The following is a 21,241-nucleotide window of genomic DNA, read 5'->3' on the forward strand; positions in this document are numbered from 1 at the left end:
ATGAATAACATCATCTTTTTTAATATATATTGTATTTTTCTATATATTGTAAAGCTTTGTAATGTAATTAGACTGTTAAACATTGTTTTCTTTTTTCTGCACTCTGTAATTTCTTTATTGTAATATTTTATATTTTTTACAACATTAAATATGCTATAGTACACTAATATATAATATACTTTATGTACAAGTTTATTAAACACTAGTGTTAATGAGTATTATTATAAGGCATCTTGTTCAAGCCTAAATTTTTATGGATTACTTATGTACATAAATAATGATATGAGTAAATTATAACTACATTGATAATACACTATGATATGTAATATTACATATCTCAAAAACTATAAAATATGAAGTGCTTTGACATTGTAGCGATAATAAACTATTTGTCTTTTCCATCATTATTAGTTTTACCAGTAGCTGCGATCATTAGCTCATACAACTGGTACATTTGTTCATTCCTAAATTTGTCTAAATCTTCTTCTTTTAAATTTTTACCTAGAGGCTTAGCTGTATGAGGCCCTTTTAGTCCAAGTTGTTTAGTAAGCATTATAGCATACTCCTGCAAAATAAAGTAATTTCATTATTCATGTTAGTCAACATAATTTTTAGCTATTAAAGACAAAATATCAATTCATATTAGCTATTAAAGACAAAATATCAATTTAATTCATATTTATTGTACTTTTATCACTGCAATAGAGGATAAAAGATAACCTATATAATTATTTTAGAGAAGTATTGGACTAAAATTTTTAATATTACTCACTGTCCATTCCTTCAAAAATATAGCTGCTGTAGCTTCATCACAATTTTTATGTCTTCTGAACTCATCTTGTACATAACTAGTTCCTACAGCTTGAATTTCAGCTGGTAAACCACGATGTAACCTTAAAATTGCTTTATACAGTACTCTAACACGTTGTACATGAGATAAATTGGACATAATTTATTTATTGTAAGAATGTCATTTATACATGCTAATTGAATGTTTGCATAAATTTTTTTCAATATCAACTTTATTGAAAGACAAATTTTATTAAATAAAAGATATTAAAATCTCGCGCCAAATAACATACAACTCTTTGTAAGTAATGAAGGAAAGAAAGATTGTATATGTGTGCACCTATTTATAATATTATGTAAACTATATATACATTATCAAATTATTGGATCTATTGTAATGAAAAATGATTACAAATCAAAATTAATGACATATTTTGATATAATGTTCTGATAATTACTGTTTAGCTGAATTTTGCAGTGCACTTTATTCAAGACATAAATTAAAATACTTTGGCAGGTACTTAGAAATATTTGAAATATCAGTGGATTTGATACAATCGAAATTTAAAACAATGATTGCCTATCATAAGGGGATCTATATAATGTAACAAAATTAAAATATTATAGTTTAAAAAAATAGTACGACACATATCGTATGATGTGCATAGAATAACGTTTTCAATTATTGGATACTAATAAGAACTCAAATTCTTAAAATATAGATATTATGCTCTTTAAGACTTGAAATTTTAGCGAGAAAATTGCAATGTTTCTTAAAACGATAAAAAGTTCCGGAACATTATCAAAGTTTAATCCGTATAATTTAAACTTCTTTTACAACGTTTGATACAATTTTTATTAAGTCTTTGTTAATGTCTATTTTTAAATTGAAATAATTAAAACAAAAATTAAATTGAGATAACTGAAATAATTACTTTCTGCGCCTATGTTTTTAGGCAGGACCCCCGCGAATATTTCGACCAATAGCGATGATTAAACTTTGGTACCAATCACCTGTCTTCTAACATTTTTCAATTTAGAACGTTATATGTTTTTATAACTTTTTTAGTTCATTATAGAGAACAATGAAGTGAGAACGGATACTCTGAGTGAATTACTAAAGGTAATGGTTTTGATTAAATTATGTACAAAAATAATCGGTTTAGAATTTTTATGACTTATGTTAGAATATGTAGTTTTACTGCATATTTCGAGGAATATTGTGCAATGGTGTTCCCCCCTGCCGCGCTTTGTTGACCAATCAGGTGGATCTATTGTATCCTTCTGGCTACTTCTTTATTACTGCTCATTCGTCATTGCACCCTCGTCCTGTTAGGACACTTAAATAATTAATCCGATTTAACGTATTAATTTTACAATTCTATTTTTCATTACGTGGTCTTAGCGGTTATAAAAAGAAGAAAAGAGATATTAAGAAACCTAGGTAAGCAATTTTATTCATAAAATTCAGTTTTTATTTTTAGTTTACTGTAGTAAAAAAAATTGGCGATGCATTCTCCAATCTTTTTATCGTGTAAAGACATAACTTCACTATTTTTCATAATTTCTTGAAAATAATGCATATTTCTGTTAATTTTCATTCATTTTAATATAAAACAAGTTTTTGGAGCAGTTAGAAGCTGTAATTTTATGTTGAAAATTAATTTTTTATTTACCGATATCTACGGGGTTCAACGATCTTTTCGCATGGAAAAGTCGTTTTGGCCATTGTTAGTTTTAACATTAGAACATTTTATACTTTGGCGTCCATTTTGAAAAGTTCTTTTTTTCCGTAATGAATACGAATATTCTTCCCAAATATATTTTATGATAAATGTTATTTGTTTACTTAAATAGTGGAAGAAAATGTATAAGATTAGCATTTTGATGCATTTTTAGTCAAAATTTATTATTGAATTATGAAAGACGTCAGTTGAAATTTCATTTTTTAATATTTTTTGTAGTAATACTACTACAATTTTTTTGTGCTTGCCTATTACATTGTTTGAATCAAGAGATTGAGAAAAAATAGATAATTGTTTTTCGTAAAACAATTTTGAAGGATTTAATATAACGACATTTCGTTTTTTTTTATTAGATTAAAAATTTTCTATTTTTTCGCCAGAAAAATTAAAATGTAAAAAGAATTATAAATCGTGTAAAATATCAATTGTATGTAAACATCATTATTATTATTCTTTTTATAGAATTTTTAATGAAGATCGAATACCTGCCTGTTGGGCAAAGTAGTATGAAATTGGCGAGATATCTACTACTATTTCTTTGAAATTGGTTCAGATGTGTGAGTAAAAGATTTAGTTATAAAATATTTCATTTAATTTGCGAAAAGATCTTTTATATATAGTACAAATAATGAATACAATATTGCATCCAGAATTTTATTTATTATACATCATTGGATAGTGTATATAATTTTTTATTAATTTTATCCATTATACTTTTTTAATAAATTAGAAAGATTATTGATTTTTATTAAATAAGTTAATATAATATACAAAATAAAGTTTTTCTAAGGTATATAAAATGTTATAAATAATAATTATTTATTGATTGTTAATAATTTGTTGTAATGATGATTTTCTATATTTTCATATCAATGTTTTATCATACACATATATATGTATGTATAACAAAAACAGAAATATTTGATAAAAAATGTGTCTTCTATGGATGTTTCCCTTGTTCTTCCTTTAATACTTATTTCTTTCAGGAAATTTTGTCTTTTGATCGTAATGCAGTCGTAGAGTCAGTGTTTGTACGCGAAATAAATACTTTCTTTTTCTGAGCACCGTGGCTCGTAATTTTTACTTGAATAATAGCGTAATAGTAAATTCAGTGTTTGTTCGCCGTTTAATATTTTATTCGTGTCGTAAATTTATAAAAAAAGTATATCCCTTGGTCGCGTCGCGAAATTAGTCAAGTCTGGCTGAGGAGAGGATCTCCTTCGGGTTTTACTCCGATGAAGAAGCTTGTAAGTATCTAAAAACAATATTACTTTCCCAATTATTTAATTATTTTGCAGTTCACTAATATTTTCTTTTTTGTAATTTGTTTCAGGAAATAATTGACAATGTTAATCAAGTACTGGCCGATGTCCATGAATGTATGGAACATGTAATTGTAAGTTTATTTCCTTTGTTGTAAATAAATAACATTATCTATTACTTTTCCATTCGATCCAATCCTATAAAAAATTAATTTTTTTATTACAGAAGAATTAACAGTGTTTAAAATGGCACAAATTAGGAGTATTCTGCACTATCAAGCATTGCAGTTCATACTAGGAATACATGTAAGTTTGTAAAAACAAATTTAATGAACACATTGAAGGTTACTTTAGAAGGCTCTAGTTTCTACTGATTCCTTTTTATTTTTGCCGTAGTGTTTTCTTTACTGCTGGATCTGGTGATGCATCTCAAATTTCAACTTCGGCTAACTGAGGGGTACCGGCCGATAGTTATCAGTATATGGACAGTGTGGACACGGACACAGATATATTCAGCGGACGGTGAGTTTTGGTTCAAAGATTTCTTATTCGTTCGCGCGTGAGCATAGTGATCACGAGAATAAGATGTTCATCTCGTGTATCAATGTTTATTAAATATTTTTTGTATTGTGTTTATTTTTGTATTTGTATTTATTAGCTCAGGCTAGGAGGTCTTCTTGTTTCTTTTTTGCAAATCATTAGAACAGAAGTCGGATGATCCTCCGATTTCATGAAAAATATTTCCTTTTTCCGTTGAATATATTTTATGCTAATTGTGTCTTATAAAGATGAAATAAAATATAAAAATAATGAATATATATGTAAAGATACATATATCTTTATAAAGAAATAAAAATATATATTTATATTGAAAATAAATAAAATTAAATAAAAATAAGTAAATTTTACATGTAAAATAATATAATGAGCAAGAAGACAATTCGCGATAGTTAGATTCTAATACCGAAGTAATAACTTAAAATGTTTTTAATATATTTCGAAACATTTATTTCGTGATAGGATCGACTTAGGGTGTAGTACATATAATGATAGATGTCCTACTGGACAAATTGTAAAATTTAAATAAATAAATAAAAAAAAATATAATGATATAAAGAACGAACATTATTAAATAAATAATACATGTTTCTTACATTTCTCTAGATTACATTTCAATGAATAAAGTTTTCATTAAATTTTTTTAATATTTTTCATTTTATTAAATTTTTGACATTATTTAATAGTAAATGTATAACAGAAAATTAGCTCGTTTGGATATTTTATAAATGGCTCTTTTAGCTTAGGATTTTCAGCATGCAATAAAGGTATGTGTTATTTATTGTGGCCGTGTTCATTTTTTTTACCTAAACTTATGAGCGGGCTCAGGTGCTCCTCTCATGGGTATAGATGGTGAACACGGTTTTATTTGTAAGATTCACTTTTAGCAACTGACAATACTTAGCGTTTGTGTACGATGTAAGTTCCATATGTGTGAGTGTGGTTAAGTTGGAATGGAATTTGCGTCGGATGAGCGGATATGAATCGGATATGTATTAATAAAATAGAAAAAATTAATTATTTCATGGAAAGACATAAATACGAAATTTGAATTTGTATTTAAATTCAAAATCTGAAATTTGAGATCTGAAATGAAGAATACAAAATATCTTATTAAAGTATATTGTATACATAAATTAGAATGGATATTGTATGAACAAATATACATATAAATTTGTATGAATTGATACAAGTGGAAATGATACTACAAAGAGATACAGTTATTATATAATTTGTATAATTAACATACATGTAAATATACAGAGAGTATTTTATGAAATCTTTGAAACACATTAAGGAATATATGAAATAAGATACGATACTTTATATATATGAATATGTATCACAATACTCGCTAAGGTTGTCAGTTGATTTCAGCATTGGTACGTAATTTAATGTATGAAAGATTGTATGCTACAAGCTCGGATGACGGAGGCGTCCCGGGACGTATCTCCCTAGTGTAGGCATCTGCACCTGGGTGTTATGTGTGAGAATCGTGGAGTGAGTGTGTTGGTGTGTCTGTTTTGCCATTTTTTAAATATAGGTCCGGGTAGGTAGGTAGCATACTCTTCTGGTGTGAATGTGTGATGTAGATTATAAGTAGGTAGATCCAGGAAAAGCAGATAAAATAGTATTTCGTATTTGAGGGTATTAGATTGCGTGATATATCTGCACCTGGGACTTAAGTGGAATCGATTAATGTTTCATTAATTGATCCCAATATATTATTATGGTTCGTACCTAGATTTTAAGTACGTCCGCGGTTCTAGACCCGGACGAAAAATGAAGTATAACTAGTGAAATTGGTTCTATTTAGAGATTCATATTAAGTCTTCCATATTGTACACCGAACAGCACATTCTTTTAATGGTTGGTCGTGGTATAATATGCGCTACTTAATAACGCGTTTTTTTTATATTTTTTAAAAATCGGAATTAAGAATACTTAAATAGAACCTAGTGGGGTTAACGCAAGAAACTCGAAGAAAGAAGAGGCTGAAAGCCGAAGATTTTAAGGAATGGTTTTCCATCATTTGATGCAAAGTCATTCTTGAGTTTATTACTTGAACTTTAATTTATGATTGTTCTTTGGTTATTATCACTATGCTCGCGGTATCGAGATGATAACATACTTTTTTTAAATCATGATTTTGAAATTGAAGAAAATCATCATTGCAATATCTTGAAAAATGAATTTATGGTTATCCATGTTAATTATCTTTAAGTTACAATATTTTCATTAAGTATTATAAAGATATATACAAATATATATTATATTTTGCAATTTAATATTAAATAATTGTACTATTATATAAAAAAATTTTAATGACTTCCAAAACAGTATGAATATAAACAATTCTTTCTTAGAATTTAACTTATTTGTACTATATTCAGCATTCTAGTTGTACTGTGTAATATATAACAAGTATTTATCTAATATAACAAGGTATAAAGTGATTGACAAATATTATTTTAGTTTTTGTTAAAGATTTGTGTTCTTTATAATTTCTTTATCAAATTTTTCTATAATTCATATTTTGTTTGTTTCAGTTTTTCAGGTACATTTTTTACTAATATTTGATAAGGTTTTATATATCATTTACGTTTACTTATATTTATATCGATATTTAACCCATTGATATTAAATTTTGTTTATATATAATTTTTCATATTTAATGTGTATAAAAATGCTTATCTGTTTCAGCTTTCAGTTACATCTTTTTACGTTTTTTTATATTATTACATCTCATTTATTTGTACTCATATTTATGTTAATGCTCATTCCAATAATATCATACATAAAACTAAGATTTTCCAATTTTCTGCTAAAAAAATTGTTATTTGAGTGATTTTAAAGAGTATTTGAAATTTGTTCAAGCCTTTCTTTAGGATTATTGATAAGAATTTCCCTTGTCTATATTTTTCATGACTCTGTTTATTTGTTTCAGGTCACATATAAAAGTTTACAATTATATGATCACATATGGGCAAAGTGTCTAAAGTACAATCTGTTATAAATATTTGTTTATTACATTTTGTTGATTTGTACTAATTTGATTTGTTTATATTTGTATTATGTAGTTGATTTGTTTATATGATTATGTAATTATGTAAATATACCATATCTTAATGTGTTGTCCAAAAAAATTTGTAGGGAATCTTTAATGTGAAAAAATGTGTTTAATTCTTTTTTTGCATGTTTTTAGAAAGTAGTTGAAATAGATTTTTAGATAGATTTGGGCAAGTTTTTAGATATTAATTTGGGCAGATTCTTAGATATTAATGTGTTGTATTGTAGATCTGTAGAAATTTGTGTTGGTGCATGATTATTTATATCTTTGTGTTGGTGGTTGATTATTTATATCTTCCTATTCTTTATACTTTTTAATTAGTTCTAAGAAAGGTTTTTAATGTGTGTGTATTAAGTGGCTTAATTTATATTTTACTGTTTCGGGATATGATTTTAAGGTATATGTACTTTATACAATTTTTCATTAGTTTTAAGAAGGATTTTATATGTATGTACATTAAATGGGTTAATTTATATTTTTCTGTTTTATGATATGTCTCTTGTAAGAGTTTTAAATGTGTGTATATTATGTGGACTAATTATATTTTTCTGTTTCAGGATATGATTTTAAGGTATATCTACTTTACACAATTTTTCAAGAGTCTTAAGAAGGGTTATATATGTATATATGTCGGAGATGGAAGGACAGCGGGATTTCCCGTCCGGAATGTTGGGAAAAACCCCAATACCCTAGTTGTTTCGACCGTTCGCGGAGAGACGCGATCGCGAGATAGCACGTAAACGAGAGTTGTAAGTTCCCGTTACGATTAAGGTTAATCGACGCCGCGAAGTAGTCGTTCCCCTGTTTCGGTTAAGATAACAGAGGTGGTTAAATGAATATGACACAGTAGAGTAAGTTATATTTCACCGTTTATTCCAACAACTTATAACGAAGGCAGTTACGCTGGTGCGTATGTACGAGATGAGTGAATGACTGATCTACGGGTGTGTATACCCGGTTAAAGGATGTTGACCGTTCAAAGGATGTAAAATCAGTACAATCTTGAGAGACGATGCTGTGTCGGAGGAAAGCTAAGGATGGATGTGTCTAGCGCACGGGACCATCAGATTTGTTGGTGACGATTTTAGTTAGGAGAGTGAGGGAATAGGCTTCGTTGTTAATTGGTTCAACGAAGGGTCTTAACCGCCCTCGAGAGAAAGTGGTTCGTGGGAGGAAAGTTGCATCATACGTGAGAAAAACCAACTTTCTCTTGTCAAGTCGTGGTAGACAATGGTCTTTGGAAATGCTTCGGAAACAGACGTTTGTTCGGTTTGAAGGACCTCGACTAGGAAATTCCTGAGATTTATGGAAGGTACTTGAGGCTATTGAGGGTACGCAGTGAGTATCCGAAGACATCTAGTTGCCATCTTGTCCGCCTCCCAGATCACCAATTCGGCTTCCGAAAACAACATTTAACAGCAGAGCAAATCCACCGCATAACTCATACGATCAGTCAAACACTCGAAAAGAAAAAATATTGCTCAGCGGTTTTCCTAGACATCCAACAGGCATTCGACAAAGTATGGCATGAAGGCTTACTATACAAGCTTAAAAAGATCCTACCTCATCCCTACTACTCCATCCTAAAATCCTACCTAACCAATAGACAATTCATGGTTAAATGCCTAGACGCCACTTCCGCAACATTCCCAATAGAATCCGGCATACCCCAAGGTAGTGTCCTCGGACCCTTACTGTACTCCATCTACACTGCTGACCTACCTATGTCAAACGATATAACAATAGCAACATTTGCTGACGACACAGCGCTATTAGCTACCCACGCAGACCCGGTAATAGCCTCATCCACTCTCCAGCGAAGTCTCGACTCCATGGAAAAGTGGTTTCACAAATGGGGCTTCAAAATCAACGAAAAGAAATCCTCACATGTAACCTTCATGCTCCGAAAACAAACCTGCCCCCAGGTCACCATCAACAATGCAACAGTTCCTAGCAGGGACTCAGTCCGATACCTGGGCATGACCCTGGACAGGAAACTAACGTGGAAGAAACACATTTCAGATAAAATGAAGCAATTAAAGGACAAACTATAAAAACTCTATTGGCTCACGGGCCGACGCTCCAAACTAAACATACAGATAAAATTATCCTCTACAAGACCGTAATAAAACCTGTCTGGACCTACGGAATCCAACTATGGGGAACAGCAAGTAACTCCAACATCGAAATACTACAACGCTTCCAATCGAAAACGCTAAGATCCTTAATAGACACACCTTGGTATGTTACCAACGAAACCATCCATCGCGACCTCAAGATACCCACAGTCAAAGAGGAAATAGTAAAATACAGCGACAGATATAGCACAAGAGTCAATAAACACCGAAACCCCCTAATCACTGGACTACTTGACACGACGCACCAGATTCGCAGGCTGAAGAGGCACTACCCGCTAGACCTAAACGCTAGATTCATTTAGTTATCCAAATTAAGCATATGCACTTACTTATAATACTTATAAATTATACCTATCTATAATAAGTATTAACTTATTGTAAATAAACAGCCATGTCACTGCGCCACGCCAGAAAAATTACTAAAAATTCTCAACGCGAGAATTGATTGTAATTTCAACAAATAAATAAAAAAAAAAATCTTACTCGAAGAATAGGGTCTGCGTGTGGCGAGCTACGGGACAGAGACCGTTGGAATGTTTACTGTCGAGTGTTACAACTATTTCCTTTTCAAGGAGAGCTATAGAATTATTCCATGCCTTTGTTAGACAAAGCGTTCATCCCGTGATCGCGGCTACGTTCGGCGACTGGCTGTCGCCTCGAGCCCAAGCTCATTATCACAACTCTCGAACAATTACAATCGGATTGAATAACTACAATTGTTTAATTACAGCTATAGTAGACTCTAGGTTACAATGTTGCGGGATTAACCAAAATTCCAAAGATTCCGGTGTTCTTTCATCTCCAACACATATGTGCATATTATGTGGGTTAATTTATATTTTTCTATTTCAGGATATATCTTTATGGTATTACTTTTAGTTTCGCGTTCGGTTAAAATAGAAAAAAATTCATTTATATCACGTCTGTAAAATGGACTTAGTAAGTATGTACGTCATGCAGATGTAGATTGAATGAAAATAATAAGATTGAACGAAATTTGAATAAAAGGAAGGGAGGATGGGTGCCGTGGATTGGGTGGGTCTCCAAACGCAGCAATCTCCACGTAGTGAGATCTGGGCAATCAGTATTATTTAAGGGATAGTTATTATGTCTCAAATAATGTAAATCTAATTGGCTGCTTTCGTGTTATCAAAATGTATCATATCTTGCACCTTTTTTTTATTTTTTTAATTAAAATATCAGGAACATTCTGATCATTTGGTATAATATTTAAAAATGCATATACTATCTCTTTATTTTGTTTAAGTTAGAATAATTATTCAAATGATTATCGCTGGTATGAACTTCACTTATGATATATTAATTATCTTCAGGGCACCTAGCATCTTGGATTTCCTGCAAATTTAGAGAATTAAAATCAAGTTTGAATCAGAAAGAACTCAAATCAGTTGCAACTTAATTCTGACTTGGTATTGATAATATTGACAGAAAGAAGGATGATTAAAAATGAAGAACTGATTAAAGAAAGAAGAAAAATAGATGACAATCTTACACGGTTTCGCTTATCTCCGTATTCCGACCAAAATGTAACTTTACACGAGCTTTTTTGTCCAGTTTGTTTATTGAAAACGGAACAGGAAGAGAACGGTGGTGAATACAAGTGTAAGGAAATAGCAGGATTCACGGTACTCGGATTTTCAACTCGATGAAGTCCTAAAGAATCTGTAACAAATTGTATATACATAAAATCAAAATAAAATCTCAACAATATTATATAACGATAGATAATTTAGTATATTTAGAAATTATACCATTGATATAACATATCTGATTAAGACCGAGAGTATTTTTTTCCAATTCTTGTAATTCTTCTGGTTTCTCACGCTGTGTAGGCCACGCGTACCGTGTCTATAAAATCATAAACATAATAAAAAATTGTTTGCTGTATATATATATATATATATATATATGAAAAAAATAGAATATTTCATTCTATACCTCAAAGAGTTCACCTTGGAGAATTTTCATTACGCAATGTGCATTCGCATGATCATGTATTGCTGAACCATGACCTTCTCCCCAACATAGAATCATTAGATTGAACCTTCCATTTCCTTCATCGACTAAATTTCTTGTATACCTAAGCAAAATGATTCATTTGGATTTTCCTTTAAGGACTTATATGATTAAACTAGATAAGCACCGGTGAATCACGTTAAATTAGAGGACAATAAATTAATCTGATTGGAAATGCACTCGGTATAGGCATTGTTTCTAAGTATATGAGAATGTTTTGTCGTTCGTTACTTTCGATCCGATAAGTGTCGCGTGTCAAAGAACCGATGTTCTGAATCAAGTGTAATGTTTAAGAGAAGGGGGCATACGTGGAAAGTGTGTGTAACCAGCCGTTCACCGTACTATACTACGAACACTACTAATTTATGTGCAATACACATGAACATTGAAGTGTTCCGCATACTTACGTTTCGGTTGCAATGATGTCAAATCTTTTTGGTCATATTTCTTTGTGTATTATATTTTTAAATAACATGGTAGAAGATAATGTTTCCATATCTATTTACGAAACGCAAATAGGACATGTACTAGGTCGGCATAAAGTGAATCGAACGAAGTATTAGAAGTCAACAAAATGTTTCGATGAATATTTTCGATGTAATTTTTATGCGATTAGTAATCGTCTTTTTTCCGTTCAATATAGTACGTTCTACTCTGTAAAGAGGTTGTGCCTGAACTATAGTTTCCATACTTTCGCGTGTTATGTGGAAACCTGCTATGGTAGCAATTCCGTGTAATAATTCCATTTATACATATATATATATATATATATATCTTGTAACGTGATCATTATTATTATCTTTATAATTGGTGAAGTAATATTTATTGAAAATTTATGTTATCTTGTAGGCGGACAGAATAGAAAGTTCAGACTAATTCATTTGTTTTCTCAATCTAAACATAGATTTGTGTTTTTAATTTTGAAAAAAATTATACAAATTATACTTTCAAACTGCTTTAATCATGATCTAAACACTTGGTTGTAGTTTCTCTCGATTATGTACTAATTAATGCAAAATATAATTAGCATTAGAAGATCAGGTTGTACTTACTAATTGATGTGTCATTCTTCGTGAATGCAAAGGATAGCTTTAATAGATTTTGATAGATGTTATTTATAATTTTTTAATTACGTAAACAAAATTATCGGCTCGTATGAAAACACTATTTGTAATAATATCATCGTCCAGCTATCTGGAATAATTCTGGCATGTACTCTTTTTTTGTTTTAATATTGATAGCTTTCTAATGCACACATTATGCCACTTATTGCATTTATTGTAGCATTGTAGTGCGAAGTGCGATCGTTGTAAAGTCTCGTAATATATGTTTTTGCAGATAAGAATAATGACGTTTTCAGTAAACTTTTAAATTTGTCTTGCTTCTATCAGAAATCCGACCATGTTCCCTTCTTATTTTTCTTAAGGTCAGTTACTTCATGCTCGCGTGTCAACTTGTACAGATAATACTCAAAGTACAAGGTTATTAAATTCATTACTTAAGATTGAATGAAACAAAATATTTAAGAGACGACCAGGGTCGGAGAAACAGTAACAGACGATAACCTATCGTAAATTTCATGTTAATTTTATTTTATGTTCGAGATGTAGTTGTGCCGTGTTCTGTCGACTGATAAAATATTTACTGGGGAATTCGATCTTTCGCGAACGTAAGACGCGTAGAAACGAAATAGAATGAGAATCAGGTGACCACCCTCGTTATAGTCATTGATATTTTAATCCAATTAATATGCTGTAACTTCATACCGTACTGCATCTTTGAAGCATTGAAATATGTAAATCTTTATATTAAAATTCCTTATTTTTCCTTTAGATTATTTTAATAGCTTTTAGTATAATTTTCAAGCTGTCAGTTTACCTGTATCTGTCAAATTTTGCATATTTTTTCCATTCTGCGGGGTTGCTTCTGTACGAGGCCATTAGATATTGAACCCTGTCTATATTCACGTAGTCAGTTTCGAAAGCTTCGTGTAAACCATCTATGAGTTCCCGAAGAGTTAAAGAATTCTTCTCGTTTAGTAGTTTATCACGAGAAACACAGGGTGATCCAGGATCTTCACTGTACACTTGCATTTTCTTTCCAATTTGTCACCTTTCTTCTTTTTTACCGGTGCTCGATAAGAATTGACAAAAAAATATAATAGAAATAAATGACGCGAAATGAAGGAACAATGAGCGTTAGGATACTCGAATTTGACTCTTGAAGCAAAAGAGAGCTATTTGAAAGCGAAAGCAAACGAGGAACACGATTAAGGAAGAACACGTTGCCCGTCTACGGCTCGTACTGATCTAGTAAAACGGAGGAGACAGCGTCTTGTATGAAGCCTAAGATACCCCCTACTCCCGACAACTCTAGCAGTCTGAAATATTTTGTACACAGTTGTGAGGTAAATAACACTTCCGAAGTCTTGTTTGTTTTTGTTTCTTCAATTAAAGCGGAGAAACAAAACAATGTACTGTTGTGAACATTTTTAGCTGTATTATATTTTACGATTAACATTGTATACAATTTTTTTTTTGTAGAAAGATGCAAGATTAGAAAGGAAGCTTAATCGATTCAAATTTATTTTATATTTAAATTACATTACGAATATTTAATACGTTCATTCATTTTTGTCTTAACGCGTCTGTGACATACGCAAATATTTATTAATATTTAATATCTTTGATTTTAATTTTTATTTTACATATGTTACAAAGGCAACTATGTTGTTATATCGTTATATCCGTTAAAATTTACAAAATGAAATATTCATTCCGTTAATATGTGAACTATTGCTGCGTAATCAGAGCGTTTTGCAATATGTCAAATGTTCTTTCGTAACTAAAACAGAGTTACCTTGTTTTTTTTTTATGATTATGGATATATATATATACACATAAGAGGGAATGATTTAGTAAAATGCAACAAACTGAATTATATTTTAGTGTAAACATACTTGAAATTTTACAGTTAAATCCTCGACACTATTATATACTTTGATCAATTTTGAAAAAGAAAAAAAGGAAATGACACTAGAAAATTTTCATAAAAATTCTGTAGAAAGAGAAGTGGCAGGAAGATACGTTCGATTATCAGCTAAATAAAAATGCTGTCTTTGATTGTGAAAAATGAAAAATTGCGAGTGCAGTAGAATCGTTTGAACCGTTGTTCGTAGAACGCTCTTAACAATGTAATTCAAATAAATTTTGTTATGTATAAAGATATTATCGAAGATTATGAAGAAGGGGTTCATTTTCGAAAATTTCGAAAAATGTAAATCGTTTGTTGGCTTTTGTTTAAAAATCCTGAGTGGTAGTTTGCTCCAATTGACTTTGTATTCCAAATTGTAAGTCAAGTAACGACAGGTGTCACATTAGTGCACGCAAATTGTCTTTTCGTCATTGTTCTTCGGTTTCGTAGATGTTTTTCCATACGATGTGCTTTCCTTCTCTTTCGTACGGCAAGGTGAATCAGTGCACCTGCATGGCCTCGACTTGTTGCGCTCTCTGGCCGCAATGCAGCTGTAGTAAAGAATGTAATAAAAAATCAACAACTGGAAGTACCAGATCTACGTTCGGGGCAATTAGCGAAAGAAGTTGTTTCCATTAACGTGAAATTTCCACACTTCTTCCGTTTTCCTCTTTTTTTTCTTTCTATCGATACTTACATGCACGGTGAATTTTTACAATAATAACATTTCGCTTTCAGCTTTTTCTGACTGGATTTAGATCTCTTGCATCTACAGGGTGTTGCTTTGCAAACACAACAAAGGGCTACTAATACTTTTTTCTGTCTGTCGCTCTTTGCGTGATTAGATTCATATTTGCAATTATTCAATGATTTATTTTTCGCTTTTTCCATACATACAGCGATAATCTTCCGTCGTGTTTTAGGGCTGCAACGAATAGTTTCTTAATATGATATTTTTGGAATGTCTTTCTTATTTTAACCCTTTGTCAGGGTAATAAAATGAGAAAGAATTGGAAATGTACGATTTAGGAAATAATTGTATTTTCTTTTCAAGATCTCAGAACCAAGTAGAAAAATAGTTTTGACGCGGCGGTCATTGACGATATATTAAATTTTAAAATTGTCCTTTTGCCCGTGTGATTTTCATTTATAATGTACTTATAGTACGCATTATTAAAATAATATTGTAAATTATGAGTCATCTAATGATTGCCTGACCGAATTTCTTGTGATTTACACTATTAATGGGTTAATCAAAGTAGTAAAAACATCCTACCTGATACAATACTTTATCTTCCTATCTTCTCTTCTCTCATCCCTCTCTATATTAACATTACAACAGCAAGGAACTTTTTGACATCGCGCACAACACGTAGATTCGATTATTTTTTGCTGCAATTCATCCATCACGTCAGAAAAAACGCTCAATCGTTGATAAGGAAGGTCATCGGAGTTATGCTGCTTAAGTTTCTCGCAGCAACAGCATTCATTGATGGAATCGGTTTTAAGATCGGTTAAATTCCTAGAAAAGTAACGTCGTACTTCTTCTCTAGGCTTCCACGCAGTGACGTACATAGTGCGATCGTTATTAGACTCGGTCAGGACCGGTCTTCCATCGCAAATTGTTTTCTGCTCCTTACACGTGCACATATCTATGGGCAGTTCACAGTACGAACATTTTCGTGCTATCGCCATACACGTGCATTTGTCGCGAGGTTTATCGCAATAAAGACAAAACATCGATTTCATGTACCCACTACTGCTCTTCCGTTCGTAAATTAATTTACAGTTGCATTTATTTTGAGGTTTGTAACAGTTTACGCAGTTTACCATCAATCTACAACTGTTTAATTGTAATTAAGTTTAATTGTCGATGAGATACTGACCGAGGTGAATAGATTCCGGATGTTCTTGCAAATTCATATTTTTGTTAATATATTTACCTGCATTCGTTCCGTGATCTACAAAAATTGTTGCAAGGAATTATTCTTCTACAACTACACTCCTCCCAGGTTTTTTTATCGCGGTATGGAATCGCACGATTACTTTCTTGAGAAATAGTATGATAACACGATCTTTCCTTTTTTAAGCAACTTTTAGGATAATTCACAGGTTCGTTATTGTATTGACGCATCGGTAAATAATAACAATTGCATGTGTTTTTTTCGGTTGCAATATAATCGGTAACACCCGTATGCTTTGTATAACTTGGGTTTGTGTTTGTACATATCATACGAGAGTCGAATTTGTCAGGTTGCGTAGATACCGCGATAGATTCTTTTTCAGAATGCACAATAACACTCATTTTTTCACCTGACTTGTCTTCTTGAGTTTTAGTAATCTGCGGTTCAAGTCCTTTTTCTTTTTCAACGTCGATTCCCTTCTCAAGCTGTGGCTTCGTCAACGATTCATGAATTTCGCGATTTTTAGGCACATCTTGAGTTTCAGATATTTTTTTATCGTTTTTAGGATTTCCTTGGTTTCCTAATTCAATACCGACATTTTGAATTGGCGAAACAGGCGGATTTTTGCTATTAGTAACAATTAATAAATTTGATTTATTTGGACTTTTTTTGCTGACATTAGAATTTATTTTATGTTCTGCATTATTTTTTATTTCTCCTTTGGTGGATTGCGAAGGATTAGAAACAGGATTGCCTTTATTGTTCTTTTTATTTTCTTCGTATACAGGCGGTTTCCTTGAATTAGCTATATTCGGATTTTTATTGTTATTTCTATTTTCCTCGTTTACAGATTGCTTTTTTGAATTATCTGCACTCGATTCAGGTTTATCATTTTTCTTCGGTATAAGTATTTTCTTCAGCATAGGTATTTTCATCGGTATAGGTATTTTTGTCGGTATAGGTATTTTTGTTGGTATAGGTATTTTTGTCGGTATAGGTATTTTTGTCGGTATAGGTATTTTTTTCGGTATATATGTGAACAATTTAGAGGGAATAGATTTTTCCTCCCCTTTTGTATCGTCTTTAGATTTCTCTGGAAATTCGCTAGTTTCTGTTTCAGGAATTTTAACAGTTTTATCGATAATAACATCAGGCGATGCAGGTTCTACAAATTCTTCAGGCTTTGGTTCTGGATGTTCTGTTCTACCTGTAATCATTTTTAAGCCTTTGAAAAGAAGCGATGGTCCCAATATTTGTTGGATGATTTTCGTGTCTTTACTTTCGCTGTCGCCTTCTTTCTCTAACTCTCTCTCCTCTGCTCTTTTCGTATCTTTAATTTTGCTGTCGTCTTCTTTCTTTAACTCTCTTTCCTCTGCTTTTTTCTTATCTTTAATTTTGCTGTCGTCTTCTTTCTTTAACTCTCTCTCTTCTGTTCTTTTCGTATCTTTAATTTTGCTGTCGTCTTCTTTCTTTAACTCTCTCTCCTCTGCTTTTTTCGTATCTTCAATTTTTCTATCGTCTTCTTTCTTTAATTCCCTCCCCTCTGCTTTTTTCATATCTTTAATTTTTCTGTCATCTTCTTTCTTTAATCCTCTCTCCTCTGGTTTTTTCATATCTATAATTTTGCTATCGTCTTCTTTCTTTAACTCCCTCTCTTCCGATGTCTTCGTATCTTTAATTTTGCTGTCGTCTTTTTCTTCTAATGTTCTCTTTTCAGCTTTTCTCATATCTTCAGCTTTTCCTTTGCCTTTCTCTTCTAACGTTTCGTCTTCCAACTTTTTTTCCGCTGATTCCTCTTTCAATATTTCTTCATCTTTTTTCTGAGACAACTTTCGTTTCTCTTCAATTGCTGGTTGCTTTGGTTCAATTTTGCTATATTCCTTACGCAACTTGTATTTTTTCGAAATAGTCGGCGGTACATGGGTTTCTGCTTTTGAATTAACCGTACCTTTCGTCGATTGTTCCAAAATATCTGTTTTCATAATAGGAATTGGCAAAATATCAATAATTCCTACAGGTTTCGGTTGTATAGGTTGTTTCAACAACTGTTTAAGTACAATTACTTCAGGTCTTATCGTTCTTGATGGGACAAACTTTGGCATGTCGGGTGGAGTTTCTTCCGATTCCTTGCTTTTTTCTGGTTCAGTAGGTAACTTTTCTTCCTCGGGCAACTCTTTCGTATCCTTTTCTTTTTCCATGACCTCCACATCTTCAGCAGGCTCTTCCTTTAATTTATCTATACGTTCCTGTAAATCCACAGAATATTTTGGGCATGGTACAAACGTCGTCGTTTCTTTTAAATCTTCTGAAGGTTTATGACAAATAGTTGTTGTTTCTTTCTCTTTTACAGTCGGCTTTTCAAACTTTTCGATAGTCTTCACATCGACGCATACGTCTTCTTCTTCCTCTCTTATACAATTACAAGTCATCCATGATTCTTTGTTTACTGTCTTAGAGTAAGGTCTTCTGCTCTTACAACTGCATCGCAGATTAGACCTATCAATTAGTCCTTGATCTCTTTTACGATATTTACATATACTTTCACGAGTTTTTATAGGCAATGTACAATGTTCGTTATCGTTAATACGATAATTTAAATTAGGCTCTACTGACCAAGCGTCGGATGAAACACATACATCTGTATTTCGACTGCTGCAAATCGATTTCGACGACCATCCGTCGCTCTCCGAGTCTGTCAAAGTCTTCGTTGTATAAATCGTGGAGCAAGGTTTCTCTATTTTGTCGCATATAACAAATTTCGATTTTTCAAACGACAAGTCTGACTTATCAATTGTCATGAGAGTATCGCTATTATCGATGTCCTTGCATCCACATTTGGTCAAAATAGAGTCAGTGCTTATACGGGCATCTTTGTCAAGGTTGTCATAGACGTCGATAAAATTACAGCTTTCTACTTTTAGCATGTTTTTGGAGTCTCCGTATGGACCTGAACTATAGGTAGTGCTGTCATCGTAACTTTCTTCACTTTTTACAAGAAGATCGATCGAATCCTGTTCTTGAAATTTTCTGCGCTTGTTCCGAATTGAAGTGACAAGTTTGCTCGACGAAACTTTTGACTGTTCCGTCGTCGTTTCTGAACATGATTCCGTGCATGATTGAGATTTGTCTTGTTTACTAGTTGCCTAACAAATAAAATAGTAAGTGGACAATTTTTTTTAAATGAAATGCTATAGACGAATAAAAAGTAGAATTACTTGGATATTTTCGCTGGCTTCCGAACAGATATAAATGTTCACGTTTCCAGTCATCCTACGATTATCAGTTTTTACATTGTTTAATGATCTTGAGTGCTTCTTTTTCTTTACTTCTTCGAACGAATTATCTTTTTCACTCTGACGTTTTCCTTTTTCCTCGTGTAATTTTCTAATATTCGTGCGTGCACTATTATATTTTTCTCGAAGACGGTTCGATTTTAAACGATTATCGAACTGCTCGTTATTTTTACGTAATCGTTCTATCGTTGAACTATTCCGAGTGGTACGTGGTCGATGCTCGTGCTTCATTTTTACTAAAATTCCTTCCTTATCTACGTAGCAAACTTTATCAAAGTTAGCTTCTTCTTTTGGCTTCTTATCGGCATCTTTTTCTTCTTTCTGCTTTTTAAAACGCAAAACACATAATACATTAAAATAATTATTTCCTTCATTTTGTTTGCGCGTACACTGACAATAAAAATGTGGTAGAAAATTGAAGTATCCTGGATACTTGCATCTTAAATACCATTTTACATTGTTTCACGATATTCTGCATCGCTTCTTTGATCGAGCTATTGATTATTTCTGTTAATTTCGTAGGAGAGATCTTGTCTTCTCTATCATGCTTCGTGCGTGTTTCTGAAAAATTGTCACAAGTTTCAGAACAAATGCAATCTCTGTTCGAATCCAAATCTACTTCTCTATATTTGTCTACTTTCTGAAATTTTTCTTTCGTGCAAGTCATCGAGTCGCAAATTCCATTTGCACCTAAATCTACATTTTCAGATTTTTCTTTCGTGCAAGTTATCAGATCGCAAAATTCGTTTTCATCCAAAAGTACCTTTTCATCACTTTTTATTTCATCTTTGACTTCATCCTCGATTTCGCCTTTGATTTCATTCTTCGTTTCATTCTTGATTTTATCCTTCCAAATGTTTTTATTCTTTCTGTCCTCTTCAGTTGTTCGTAAGATATTTCTGTCTTTGGTATGGGATACCTTCTGGCGTTCAAGGTGTGTTGCAGGTAAAGTTCTAGGTACTGACACATTTGGCGAAAATGGAGGGGAAACGCTTGCTTTTACACCGTGAGGTGGATCAATTACATTTCGATCGTCACTTTTTGGAAGTTTTTCTGAATTTTGTTCCGGGAGAGACATATCGTCCTCTATTTCCAAAATACCTGGCTTTGAATCCGTTTGTCTGCGATTGAATTTGTTAATTATATCTTTTTTCTACTTCTTTCTTTTACGTTTGTCTTTGTTAAATCTTACGTCGTCTTCCAGATATATTCTTCTTCGATTTTGAAGAAACTTATACGTTTTCTTCGACATAGCCGAAATTCGTTTATATGTTGGAAAACAATAATTTTATTTCATCTCTCGGATAGATAATTGTTAATTCTTTTTTTACTCGACAGTTCTATTAAAGGTTATACATTTTAATAGGATAGAAAATTTGAAACAATCGAAAGTATTTTTGCGTCCATCGGAGCTATGATTATGAAGTGTGTCGTATGTAAATACGATTAAAGTATCGTCATTTTCAAATGAT

At 31.8% G+C, this 21,241-nt stretch overlaps 3 protein-coding genes across 3 annotated transcripts; all 3 read right to left on the reverse strand.

Annotated features, from left to right (window-relative positions):
- Positions 1-74: 74 nt before the first annotated feature.
- LOC117231571 (succinate dehydrogenase assembly factor 3, mitochondrial) lies at positions 75-1,138 on the reverse strand. The gene is made up of 2 exons (XM_033490132.1): positions 773-1,138; positions 75-565 (listed from the first exon to the last, which is right to left on the reverse strand). The coding sequence occupies exons 1-2, from the start codon at positions 947-949 to the stop codon at positions 386-388; spliced, it is 357 nt and encodes a 118-aa protein (XP_033346023.1). The 5' UTR covers positions 950-1,138; the 3' UTR covers positions 75-385.
- Positions 1,139-10,728: 9,590 nt separating this feature from the next.
- On the reverse strand, positions 10,729-13,929 carry LOC117231569 (cysteine dioxygenase type 1). The gene is made up of 5 exons (XM_033490129.1): positions 13,478-13,929; positions 11,522-11,663; positions 11,335-11,431; positions 11,076-11,245; positions 10,729-10,918 (listed from the first exon to the last, which is right to left on the reverse strand). Exons 1-5 carry the CDS (start codon positions 13,690-13,692, stop codon positions 10,883-10,885), a joined length of 660 nt encoding a protein of 219 aa, XP_033346020.1. The 5' UTR covers positions 13,693-13,929; the 3' UTR covers positions 10,729-10,882.
- Positions 13,930-14,554: 625 nt separating this feature from the next.
- Positions 14,555-19,648, reverse strand: LOC117231564 (titin-like). Its single transcript, XM_033490120.1, has 4 exons — positions 16,516-19,648; positions 15,849-16,415; positions 15,270-15,497; positions 14,555-15,123 (listed from the first exon to the last, which is right to left on the reverse strand). Exons 1-4 carry the CDS (start codon positions 19,398-19,400, stop codon positions 14,976-14,978), a joined length of 3,828 nt encoding a protein of 1,275 aa, XP_033346011.1. The 5' UTR covers positions 19,401-19,648; the 3' UTR covers positions 14,555-14,975.
- Between the last annotated feature and the right edge of the window lie 1,593 nt (positions 19,649-21,241).

The sequence above is a fragment of the Bombus vosnesenskii genome, unplaced genomic scaffold (assembly GCF_011952255.1).
Source record: "Bombus vosnesenskii isolate JDL3184/JDL3185 unplaced genomic scaffold, Bvos_JDL3184-5_v1.1 scf7180000013273, whole genome shotgun sequence".
NCBI lineage: Eukaryota > Metazoa > Arthropoda > Insecta > Hymenoptera > Apidae > Bombus > Bombus vosnesenskii.

Coding starts and splice junctions, on each gene's coding strand:
- LOC117231571 (XM_033490132.1), bottom strand. CDS start 949: ATGTCCAATTTATCTCATGTACAACGTGTTAGAGTACTGTATAAAGCA. Junction 566..772: donor TATTTTTGAAGGAATGGACA/GTGAGTAATATT, acceptor TTTATTTTGCAG/GAGTATGCTATAATGCTTAC.
- LOC117231569 (XM_033490129.1), bottom strand. CDS start 13,692: ATGCAAGTGTACAGTGAAGATCCTGGATCACCCTGTGTTTCTCGTGAT. Junction 11,432..11,521: donor TCCAAGGTGAACTCTTTGAG/GTATAGAATGAA, acceptor ATGATTTTATAG/ACACGGTACGCGTGGCCTAC. Junction 10,919..11,075: donor ACGGAGATAAGCGAAACCGT/GTAAGATTGTCA, acceptor CTAAATTTGCAG/GAAATCCAAGATGCTAGGTG.
- LOC117231564 (XM_033490120.1), bottom strand. CDS start 19,400: ATGCTAAAAGTAGAAAGCTGTAATTTTATCGACGTCTATGACAACCTT. Junction 16,416..16,515: donor AGATCACGGAACGAATGCAG/GTAAATATATTA, acceptor ACAATTAAACAG/TTGTAGATTGATGGTAAACT. Junction 15,124..15,269: donor TGTAAAAATTCACCGTGCAT/GTAAGTATCGAT, acceptor TCTTTACTACAG/CTGCATTGCGGCCAGAGAGC.